This window comes from Electrona antarctica, assembly GCF_951216825.1.
Source record: "Electrona antarctica genome assembly, chromosome: 18".
NCBI classification, from domain to species: Eukaryota; Metazoa; Chordata; class Actinopteri; order Myctophiformes; family Myctophidae; genus Electrona; species Electrona antarctica.
The window spans coordinates 2,817,470-2,829,198 of record NC_136799.1 but is presented as its reverse complement, the minus strand read 5'-3'; the positions used below and the strand labels follow the sequence as shown (position 1 = coordinate 2,829,198).

General features: G+C 44.2%; 1 protein-coding gene across 1 annotated transcript; it reads right to left on the bottom strand.

Moving 5' to 3' along the window:
* Nucleotides 1-1,554: 1,554 nt before the first annotated feature.
* Nucleotides 1,555-10,997, bottom strand: osr1 (odd-skipped related transcription factor 1; the record flags this gene model as incomplete). Its single annotated transcript, XM_079527641.1, has 5 exons — nt 1,555-1,900; nt 7,485-7,852; nt 8,523-8,695; nt 9,651-9,761; nt 10,862-10,997. 5 exons carry the CDS (start codon nt 10,995-10,997, stop codon nt 1,768-1,770), a joined length of 921 nt encoding a protein of 306 aa, XP_079383767.1. The 3' UTR covers nt 1,555-1,767.
* Between the last annotated feature and the right edge of the window lie 732 nt (nt 10,998-11,729).

Here is an 11,729-nt window from a genome sequence, read left to right as displayed (position 1 = left end):
AACTTGAAACACGACATTAATTCTGGCATAATGACTACTTTTGGTACTTAAAGTACATTTGTAAAAATGTTAGTACTTTTTCCACCACTGTTGGAATCCCCATCGATGATGTCACTGGTAGCTGCGGCTTCCCAAACGTCCATATAGTCCACCAATGAGAGCGCAGAGTGAGAAGACGACAAAAGGGGCCGTTTTCATTATTACTCACGGACAAGTTATATGAAGATCATGTTGAAAATGGCCCGAAGTGCTCCTTTAAGACTGAAAAACCAATAAAAAAGTACACTTCATAAATATTGGAGAAAACTAAAGGGTTATGAATCCAGGAATTGAAGAACAAGGGGTGCATGTTGGGCTGACGTATGGGGTGTATGTTGGGCAACGTACAGGCCTTATGTTGGGCTGACACAACGTACAGGCCTTATGTTGGGCTGACACAACGTACAGGCCTTATGTTGGGCTGACTCAACGTACAGGCCTTATGTTGGGCTGACTCAACGTACAGGCCTTATGTTGGGCTGACTCAACGTACAGGCCTTATGTTGGGCTGACTCAACGTACAGGCCTTATGTTGGGCTGACTCAACGTACAGGCCTTATGTTGGGCTGACACAACGTACAGGCCTTATGTTGGGCTGACTCAACGTACAGGCCTTATGTTGGGCTGACTCAACGTACAGGCCTTATGTTGGGCTGACACAACGTACAGGCCTTATGTTGGGCTGACTCAACGTACAGGCCTTATGTTGGGCTGACTCAACGTACAGGCCTTATGTTGGGCTGACACAACGTACAGGCCTTATGTTGGGCTGACTCAACGTACAGGCCTTATGTTGGGCTGACTCAACGTACAGGCCTTATGTTGGGCTGACTCAACGTACAGGCCTTATGTTGGGCTGACACAACGTACAGGCCTTATGTTGGGCTGACACAACGTACAGAACAAGGGGTGCATGTTGGGCTGACTCAACGTACAGGCCTTATGTTGGGCTGACACAACGTACAGGCCTTATGTTGGGCTGACTCAACGTACAGGCCTTATGTTGGGCTGACTCAACGTACAGGCCTTATGTTGGGCTGACACAACGTACAGAACAAGGGGTGCATGTTGGGCTGACTCAACGTACAGGCCTTATGTTGGGCTGACTCAACGTACAGGCCTTATGTTGGGCTGACTCAACGTACAGGCCTTATGTTGGGCTGACTCAACGTACAGGCCTTATGTTGGGCTGACACAACGTACAGAACAAGGGGTGCATGTTGGGCTGACTCAACGTACAGGCCTTATTTTCTCTGTTGGGCTGACTCAACGTACAGGCCTTATGTTGGGCTGACACAACGTACAGAACAAGGGGTGCATGTTGGGCTGACTCAACGTACAGGCCTTATTTTCTCTGTTGGGCTGACTCAACGTACAGGCCTTATGTTGGGCTGACACAACGTACAGAACAAGGGGTGCATGTTGGGCTGACGTATGGGGTGTATGTTGGGCTGACGTATGGGGTGTATGTTGGGCAACGTACAGGCCTTATTTTCTCTCACATGTGTTTCCATTTGCTATGCAATAATTGGCAAGGAGATACGCTTTTCCTGCTAGTTGAGATGAAGAAAAAAAAGAAAACATAACGAAAACAAAACCAAAGAGAGAGACAGCGAGAGAGAGAGACAGAGAAAAATCAGTCTTTTTGTCTCATTGTTTGGCTTTGGGGACGGTGGGGATTCCAGGGCAGCGGTCCCTGTCCCCGCTTCCATTGTCAAAAAAAAAGGATCACTTGATCTTGGGCGGCTTTATTTCCTTGACTTGCATGTGTAACGTTTTGTGCACGGCCAGAGTCCTTGACTGACAGAAGCCCTTCCCGCACTCCTGGCATTTAAATGGCTTCTCTTTGGAGTGGATGTACCTGAGACACAAAGAACATAAACAGTCAGTCTTTTAACACATTTAGACCTAATGTCGAAATTTTTGAAAATGTCTTCAAAATCCTGAGAGTTTTCTGAAAAAACCTTATGTTTCTGTGGTGCTCAATATTTCATGTCAAGGACCCCAAAAATTATATGTAATCTGAAAATATGTTGTTCCAGGGACCCCCAGAAGCAAAGATTTGAGTTAAAATGTTCACTCTGTAATAATATATATTCAAAGGTTTGAGGCACATTTTCACGATTTTTCAAAAATAGCAGACCTAATCCTATGTTTCTGTATGAGTGGTTGGTTCTCAAAGTATTTCATGTCAGGGACCCCCAGGAATTATATGTAATTGGCCGCGGACCCACATCTGAAAATATGTTGTTCCAGGGACCCCCCAGAAGCAAATATTTGAGTTAGAAACGTGTGCTGTGAAAGAATATATATTCAAAGATTTGCACCACATTTTCACGATTTTTCAAAAATAGCAGATCTACAAGCTTGTGGCACAGCACTTTTTCAATAGCTAATGTATAACATAAATCTTAACAGTTTTCTGAAGAAAACTAAAGTATGTTTCTATGCCAGTGGTTCTTAAACCTTTCCATGTCAAGGACCCCCACATTTAGATGGATTTGCCAGTTGACCCCCATCTCAAAATATGTTGTTGCAGGGACCCTCCCAGAAGCAACGATTTGAGTTAAACATTTTAACTTTTCACTGTCATTCAAAGACTTGCACACATTTCCACGATTTTTCAAAAATTCTGCAATTTTTGAATAGCCATAGTAAAAAATTAATGGTTAAAATTGTTCAAATCTCAAATGACTCGGATGCTTTCCCGGCTGTAATGGGTTAAGAATAACACTTCTAACAATAATAGCACACGTCACACTGAACCTTTTTAAAGCCTATACTTAGCAGACAGGAGTCCCACAGGGCTGTGTACTAGGCGCCCTCCCGCTTCCCCTTTTACACTGAGTATCTCTACGCCGAAAATAGCCGATCTACAAGAGCACGAGTTGGAGATGTGTGTACAGTGTATGGTTGTTGTAGATCGGCTATTTTAGTCTAACGTTCGCCCGCCAGAATAATGTATTACAATACGAATACGATACGAAATGTCCAAGACATCACCGTTCAAGATACAGACAAGACATAGACACAATAAATTGCAAGACCAAACGATAGACATTACGGGGGGGGGGGGGGGGGGGGGGGATCACAAAAACAGAAAAGAACAAGAACATAATCCTCTGGTTTAACGATTTCGGTTCATAAGCGGAACATACTGATATACAAAAGAGTTCTTTAGTCCGTTTTGTCTTAAATTTAGGGACTGTTTTAATGGATACTGAAAGAAGGTATAGCTGTCCACCAAACAGACTGCTACAGATCACTGTATACAGACTGAAAGAAGGTATAGCTGTCCTCCAAACAGACTCTACAGATCACTGTATACAGACTGAAAGAAGGTATAGCTGTCCACCAAACAGACTGCTACAGATCACTGTATACAGACTGAAAGAAGGTATAGCTGTCCACCAAACAGACTCTACAGATCACTGTATACAGATCACTACTACAGATCACTACTACAGATCACTACTACAGATCACTACTACAGATCACTACTACAGACTGCTACAGATCACTGTATACAGACTGAAAGAAGGTATAGCTGTCCACCAAACAGACTACTACAGATCACTGTATACAGACTGAAGGTATAGCTGTCCACCAAACAGACTACTACAGATCACTGTATACAGACTGAAAGAAGGTATAGCTGTCCACCAAACAGACTACTACAGATCACTGTATACAGACTGAAAGAAGGTATAGCTGTCCACCAAACAGACTACTACAGATCACTGTATACAGACTGAAAGAAGGTATAGCTGTCCACCAAACAGACTGCTACAGATCACTGTATACAGACTGAAAGAAGGTATAGCTGTCCACCAAACAGACTGCTACAGATCACTGTATACAGACTGAAAGAAGGTATAGCTGTCCACCAAACAGACTGATCACTGTATACAGACTGCCGGTCCAATGATGTCGGGAGATCAGTCATTTGGAAGGTGTGAACAAAAGTGTCTGAATGCACCTGAGAGGAGGCGGCACCGACAGACGGCTACTATGGTGCTAAAAGAAGGAAAAAAATGCCTCTGGTTTGATGTCTTTTCCAACAACAAGCCCCCTGCTGCTATCCGACAGTCGAAAGCTCTCTGTAAGTGTTGGGAAACGGACGTTACCGCCACTGACATCGATGCGGTAGAGAGCTATACCTTAAAGACTGAGCCAAGACATGGGCTGTAAGTAATCTGAACCTATGCTGCACAGTCAACTATAAAAGCAACAGTTTTTTCGGGTCTCCCTTCAAACTGATTATTCATAATCGATTAAGCACTGTCCTTGACAGCGCTGAAAATAGCAAGCTGACAACATGCCGTGATGAGACACGTTTTACGTGGATTGTTTTGCGGCCTAGAACAACACAGAGTCATCTAATAGAAGGGTTACGATATAGAGGGGGCAGAAACCGAGCGCTGGAGCGCTGTTCATGCAGCCTGAACTGAGACAAGCTGGAGTTGGAAATACATTGTTTTCAACGAGGGCGGCGCAAATAAGAGCTATTTGTGCAACATGACAACTGTTTTAAAGTATTGTACAGTGACAACTGACTGTAGAAAGTAACAGTACAGTAAAGAACTTGGGGGTCATTATTGATTCTGAATTGAATTTTAATTCACACATTAATCATGTTACCAAGATTGCCTTTTTTCACCTTAGAAATATTGCACGAATCAGAGCCTATTTGTCATTGGACGATGCAAAACGCTAATCCACGCCTTTGTTTTTTCTCGGCTTGATTACTGCAATGCACTTTTTTCTGGACTGCCTCAGAAAACAACTGACAGATTACAACTTGTCCAAAATGCAGCAGCCAGAGTTTTAACTAAAACTAAGATGAGAGAACATATTACTCCAGTTTTAGCTTCACTGCACTGGCTTCCGGTTGTTTTTAGGATTGATTTTAAAATTCTTGTACTTGTTTATAAAGCTCTCAATGATGTCGCACCTTCCTACCTACATGACTGCCTGCCTAAATATGTCCCAAACCGCCCCCTAAGGTCTTCCACTGCTGGCCTGCTCACTTTGCCTAAAATGGCAACTAAAAAATACGGTGAAGCAGCTTTTTGCTTCTACGGGCCGACGGCGTGGAACAAACTCCCACTGTACCTTCGACAGGCAGCCTCTGTAGACATTTTTAAAGCGCAGCTCAAGACCCACTTCTACAACCTTGCTTTGAATTGATCTTTTAATTTTTTGTTATTCATGTCCTCACTGTATTGCATTACTGCTCTTGTTTTTTTAATGTTTATGCCTTTCTTTTCTTTTTTTCTCCATTGAGTAAAGCACTTTGAGCTGCATTTCATGTCATGAAAGGTGCTATACAAATAAAGTTTTATTATTATTATTAACTAAAGTCGCTTTAATGTTTATGTTGTACGATTACTACAAAACAATTTAAAATAAAGGGATTTAAGATCATTAAAGCTGGGCTGTTGCCCAGTGAGTCCAATGCATTTCTGCCTACTTCCGGTCCAGGACTTGTCCCAGTTGGTTGTCCCCACGCTCAATAGAACAGCCGCCATTGGACTGAAGCCCCATGAAGCGAACAGAGTTTTCGTAACTCTGTCTAGACTATATCTAAGGCTCTGGAACAACACCACATCAGGTCACAACATGGCCATGAGTCAGCAGCAGACACCCAGCCAGAAGAAAAGTGCCTTGTCATTGTGTCTTCTTATGAAACGTTGTCCACATGACACATGCTGAGTCATTGAACAAACGCTCAATCGCTGCTATCGCAACATAATGTTGTGAACAATGTCATTACTTTAATAGACCATTTTAATTGTGATATTTGACCGGAGTTAGTTCCATCTTTAGAGCATTATGCTGTTGTTTTTTTGTTTGTTTTTCAATTCAATTCAATTAATTAATACAACAGTGTCACACAAAAGTAAGGAAAACAGAAATAAGACAATAAGCCCATAGCATGAGACCCACTTTAACCCTATTTATACTTTGGGCTATATCTTGCACCACCCCCTTACCTCTTATCCCTAAACTTATTTGCCATTTTTTTACTATTTTGAAAAACCTTTTAAAATAGTTCAAATAGCCGATCCACAAGCTCACAACCTGTCGATCCCCTGTACATCCACAACCTGTCGATCCCCTGTACATCCACAACCTGTCGATCCCCTGTACATCCCCACCTGATCCACAACCTGTCGATCCCCTGTACATCCCCACCTGATCCACAACCTGTCGATCCCCTGTACATCCCTGCTCACAACCTGTCGATCCCCTGTACATCCCCAGCTCACAACCTGTCGATCCCCTGTACATCCCCAGCTCACAACCTGTCGATCCCCTGTACATCCCCAGCTCACAACCTGTCGATCCCCTGTACGTCCCCAGCTCACAACCTGTCGATCCCCTGTACATCCCCAGCTCACAACCTGTCGATCCCCTGTACATCCCCAGCTCACAACCTGTCGATCCCCTGTACATCCACAACCTGTCGATCCCCTGTACATCCCCACCTGATCCACAACCTGTCGATCCCCTGTACATCCACAACCTGTCGATCCCCTGTACGTCCCCAGATCACAACCTGTCGATCCCCTGTACATCCCTGCTCACAACCTGTCGATCCCCTGTACATCCCCAGCTCACAACCTGTCGATCCCCTGTACATCCCCAGCTCACAACCTGTCGATCCCCTGTACGTCCCCAGCTAAACGATAGTTTGGAAGCAAATGTTCCCTTATGGTCCTATAACTCAGAGAGTTAAAATAGCATTGATTTTTACAATAAAAATTGGGGTCCCAGAGATAGAAATGCCATTAAACAGGGGGGCCGTAGCCTGATTCAGGTCAAACATGGGAGTCCTTGAAATTAAAACGGTTGAAAATCACTGTTAGAGCTGCAGGGTCTCTAACGGGGGTCCGTGGGCTAATGAGTGTCCATTTGGGGGTCCTTGACATGAAACATGTTGGTAACCACTGATATAAGTGCCGTGCGTCCCGCCCCCCCCCCCCTCCTCCTCACCCCCCCCCCCCCCCCCCCCCCCCCTCCTCCTCACCCCCCGCCCCCCCCCTCCTCCTCACGTCCCCCTCAGGTCTTCCACTGCTGGCCTGCTCGCTGTGCCTAAATAAATGGAAACTAAAAAAACACGGGGAAGCAGCTTTTTGCTTCTACGGGCCGACGGAGAGGAACAAACTCCCACTGTACCTTCGACAGGCAGCCTCTGTAGACATTTTTAAAGCACAGCTCAAGACTTCTACACTGTTTTTAATTGATCTTTTACATTTTTGTTATTCATGTCCTCACTGTATTGCATATTATTTTTAATGTTTTATGCCTTGCTTTTTTTCTTTCTTTCTCCATTGCTCTGTAAAGTACTTTGAGCTGCATTCTATGTCATGAAAGGTGCTATACAAATACAGTTTTATTATTATTATTATCACAATTATTATTATTATTATTATTATTACCTGTGGTCTCGGAGGTGGTCCTGCCGCCGGAAGGCCTTGTGGCAGATGTCGCAGGTGTACGGCCTCTCGTCCGTGTGCGTGCGCTCGTGGATCAGCAGGTTGTAGGACTTGGTGAAGTGGCGTCCGCAGAACTTGCACACAAACTCCTTCTTGGTCTTGGAGGGCAGCCGGCCGCGGCTGGGCTTGACGTGGCCGCGCTCCGGCGACCCCACCGCCGTGGCGAGCTGCTTGGCGGCCGCGTCCAGGAGGCAGCCCAGGCCTCCCCCTACCCCGCCTCCGAGGATGGCGCCGCCACCACCAGGCGGGCCACGGAGCGTCGCCCCGGCCCCCGTCGACATGCTCAGGTCCTCGGCCTTCAGAGGGTCCTCCTGTGGGCGAACGGGGACGGACGGGACCATAATCGTTATTATTAACCCATTTTGACCTGAGATCACATTCTAAAAATGTCTTCTACATCCTGACAGTTTTCTGAAAAAGCTATGTTTCTATGTCAGTCGTTCTTCGATTTTTCAAAAATAGCAGACCTACAAGCTCGTAGCACGCCACTTGGTGGCGCGCTATGAGCTTGTAGATCTGCTTTTTTTCAATAGCTAAAGTAGAACAGAATGCTTTAAAACAACAAAAGGGGTTCCCGCCCAAAATGAGTTAAGGACGTCCCGATCATGTTTTCTTTTGCTCCCAATCCGATTTCGATTTTCGATTTGATCTCGAGCATGTGCCGATACCGATTTCTCCCGATCCGATATTTATATATTTTGAGGGGCGCTAGCCCCTCCTATATACAGCTTTATAATGTTTGTTTTTCAACAATGCTTGTTTAAGAAAACACCGTGGACAATAAAGACAGATGTAATGTTTGTTATCATGATATCATGATATGGATATAAATAATAGCAGATCTACAAGCTCACAACGAGTTGCCAACAACGTCGCCTCAGAATATAGGGATGCTGGGAGTTCAAGTGGTCAACGATAATAACGATATATATATATTTTTTGCCACAATAATTGCGACATGTAATTCTTCATGATCCCTACCTGGGTGGCCGCGGCCGCCAGGTTGGCGAAGTCGAAGCGTGGCTTGTTCTTGGAGCCATGGTGGAGGTGCTGCTGGTGGTGATGCAGCAGCGTAGCGGCCAGGTCCTGCTGCTGCTTACTGGGCTGCAGCAGGTGGTGAGGGAAGAGGGGGATGGAGGCCATGGAGCTGAAGCCTGCGGGACAGAGATGGACCATTATAATTACAACTAGAAATGCAGAGGTGCAAACTAGAGGTGCAACTAGAGGTGCAAACGTACGCCTTGCACACAAGTAGGCCATGCATGGCCTACTTGTGCGCAAGCAGAGCGCGCAAGTCCTACTGCAACTAACTAATGTCTATTACAACTGCTGTTGTAATAGACATTACAACAACCCGTTATTGACCTTATACCAACCTTGACACGTACCCTAGTTATACGTCACCGTCAACAGCCAATAACATTGAAACATATCTTAATTATGTCACCATCAAGAGCCAATTAGGGACCACTTAGGGTCAATTAGGGACCAAGTGCTACGGGCTAAAGGTGAGGTTTTTTTACGGCAGGAGATTGGGAGTGAGTCTGCAGTTCTGATTGCGATGGGAAGTTCATTCTCATATATATAGGAAGGAATGGTCACCATTACTGTGGCAAAAAAAGAACTTTGATTGGTTGACGATATTATCGCGATAATCTAAATATGCTTAAAACTTAAAATGCCCACACTTTTGATTAAGCACTTGAAGCCTCCTGCATCCCTATTATTCTGTGGGGAACGTTAGTTCTGCTATTTTTGGCGAATCGATTTGTGTGCAGCGAAATAAGAGCTTACCAAATATGCTCTTTACATCTCCTTTCTCTTTTTTTTATCCCACAATTTTTGCAACCCATGAATGTTTCTTTCACAAAGTGTCAATTATCTAATTATCCTGGGCGCTACACTCCCTCTGCCAACCTGGGGAGAGCAACGGATGGGCTGACCTCATGCTTCCTTTCATGCATGAAGAGTCCAAGCTGCTTCTTTTCACCTGACGAGGACGGGGGACAGGATCCCTCATGCGATGAGATTATTGTGTTTTTGGCGTTTGTATTTAATTTCATCGCGATAAACGCTATAAGGATTATTGGTCCCGTGTGTGAAGCGCACCTGCGGGCAGTTTGGAGATCGTGCATCGCGGCAGCGCGGCCGCCAGGGGAGGGTATCCCAGCGTCCACTGGTGCAGGTGGATGGCGTGGAGCGCGCTGAAGCTGTAGATACCTGCTGGGAAGAGTAACAAGTATTATTTATATATGTAGAACTATATACGCTCCGTTACATCATGTACAAGTCTGGGAATTCAACATTTTACTTGAGTAAAACGTACAAAAGTATTTGTATCAAATTATGTACTTGAAGTACCAAAAGTAGAAAGTATACTCACTATGCAGAATGTCCCATTTAGAGTTAAAAAGATTAAAAGCTTTTGAAAATAGCCGATCTACAAGCTCGCGATGCGACGCACTGTGAACTTGAAGATCGGCTATTTTCAAATGGGCGAAATTTATATAGGGCGATAACGTTGTTACTGTATGTTTTGTAATAATAATAAAAATCTACAAAGTAACTAAAGTTGTCGACTAAAGTAAAAGTACAATATTTGCCTCTAAGATGTAGTGGAGTAGAAGTAAAAGTACTGGAAATTGGAAATACTCAAGCAAAGTAAAAAATACCTCAAAATTGTACTTAAGTACAGACAGTACTTGAGTACATATACTTTACACCACTGCCTCCTGGGAAGTAGTGTCGATTTGCACAGAACATCTTTTGATTAGATTAGTTTCAGTTCATGGTCTTTTGACTCAGGTTTATTTAGTTTTAGTCACGTTAACAGACATCTGGAATGTTTCAGTGTATGTGGACTAAATATCATACGATTTTATAGTCGAGTAAATCTACAGTTGAGTTGGACTGAGATGTATTTTTGTGTGGTACCTTGATGGGATCATAATGGCTGACTTTACACTTGGTTGCATGCTGAAAAAATAGCCAAGCTTTGCAGATCTGCAACTTTCAGAGCCCAATGAATTACCAAACATAAAATGACTTAGTCTTTTAGTTCTACTGGATCTCTTCTCCACTGTTCCCTCCCTAACATGTTAGTCTAATATTAATTTGTTGACGAATTGTCAATAAATATGTCTTAGTTTTAGTCATCATAGCTTAGTTTTTATTCTGTTTTTGTCAGTGAAAAAAGGTAGTCGATGAGCATTTTTTCGCCATAGTTTTAGTCGTATGAATCCACCCTATACGTGGCAAGTGCGCGTGCGTGCGTGCGTGCGTGCGTGCGTGCGTGCGTGCGTGCGTGCGTGCGTGCCCACCTGGGAAGTGTGTGTCCGTGCCCCCTCCGCCAGGGAGCTGCAGCCCCGTGGCAGAGCTCTGCAGCAGGGAGGAGTAGTTGGCCAGCTGCAGGGAGGGGTGGACAGGGACCGGAGCGGGGAGGGTCTTACTGCCCATGGCTGACCCTGCTGACCCCACCGAGGGTCTCCTGGAAGAGACAAGGAACCACAACTAGTTCAGTCCATATTCTTTGTTACTTAGAGGTCTGTATTCTTGAGCACAATTAATGTTGAGTAGTTTAATTTAGATAGCATTTTATATAAACAGACATCTAGGTTCATTGTGTTCATTCATCTATCTATCTATCTATCTATCTATCTATCTATCTATCTATCTATGTTTGGATCAATACAGGGTATGCGCATGCATAAAGGGGTGGAAAATTGAGTGGCAAAGTTAGTTTAACGTTATTTAATGCAATCATATGACTTTTCTGTTTGGATGTATGGGCTGTCGAGGCCAGAAAGTAGATTTTTTTTGCCACTCAGTAGGCATTCCAGCGGATATGACGATGATGATAACGCGGACTAGAATTATAAGCTCCCCGATGGAAACAAGCCATCGTGCTTTCTTGGGCGTTTAATCCAATCAGCAGACCTCGTATTGAACTGTATTTTCCTGTGCGAGTTTTTGCAAACCGTTAATAAAGTGTTCAATCAATCAATCAAGTATCAGAACGAAAATATGTCGCATGGATGCAACTGAGACGTATCCTCAGTGATGTAATCCAGAGTGACTTACATTAGGCAGAAACAAAAGTATGGGAATACATCACATATATAAAATGCATTTATCATGAAACATGCGTAAGCTAAGAACGTAACTAGAACATATCTATATAATGACACT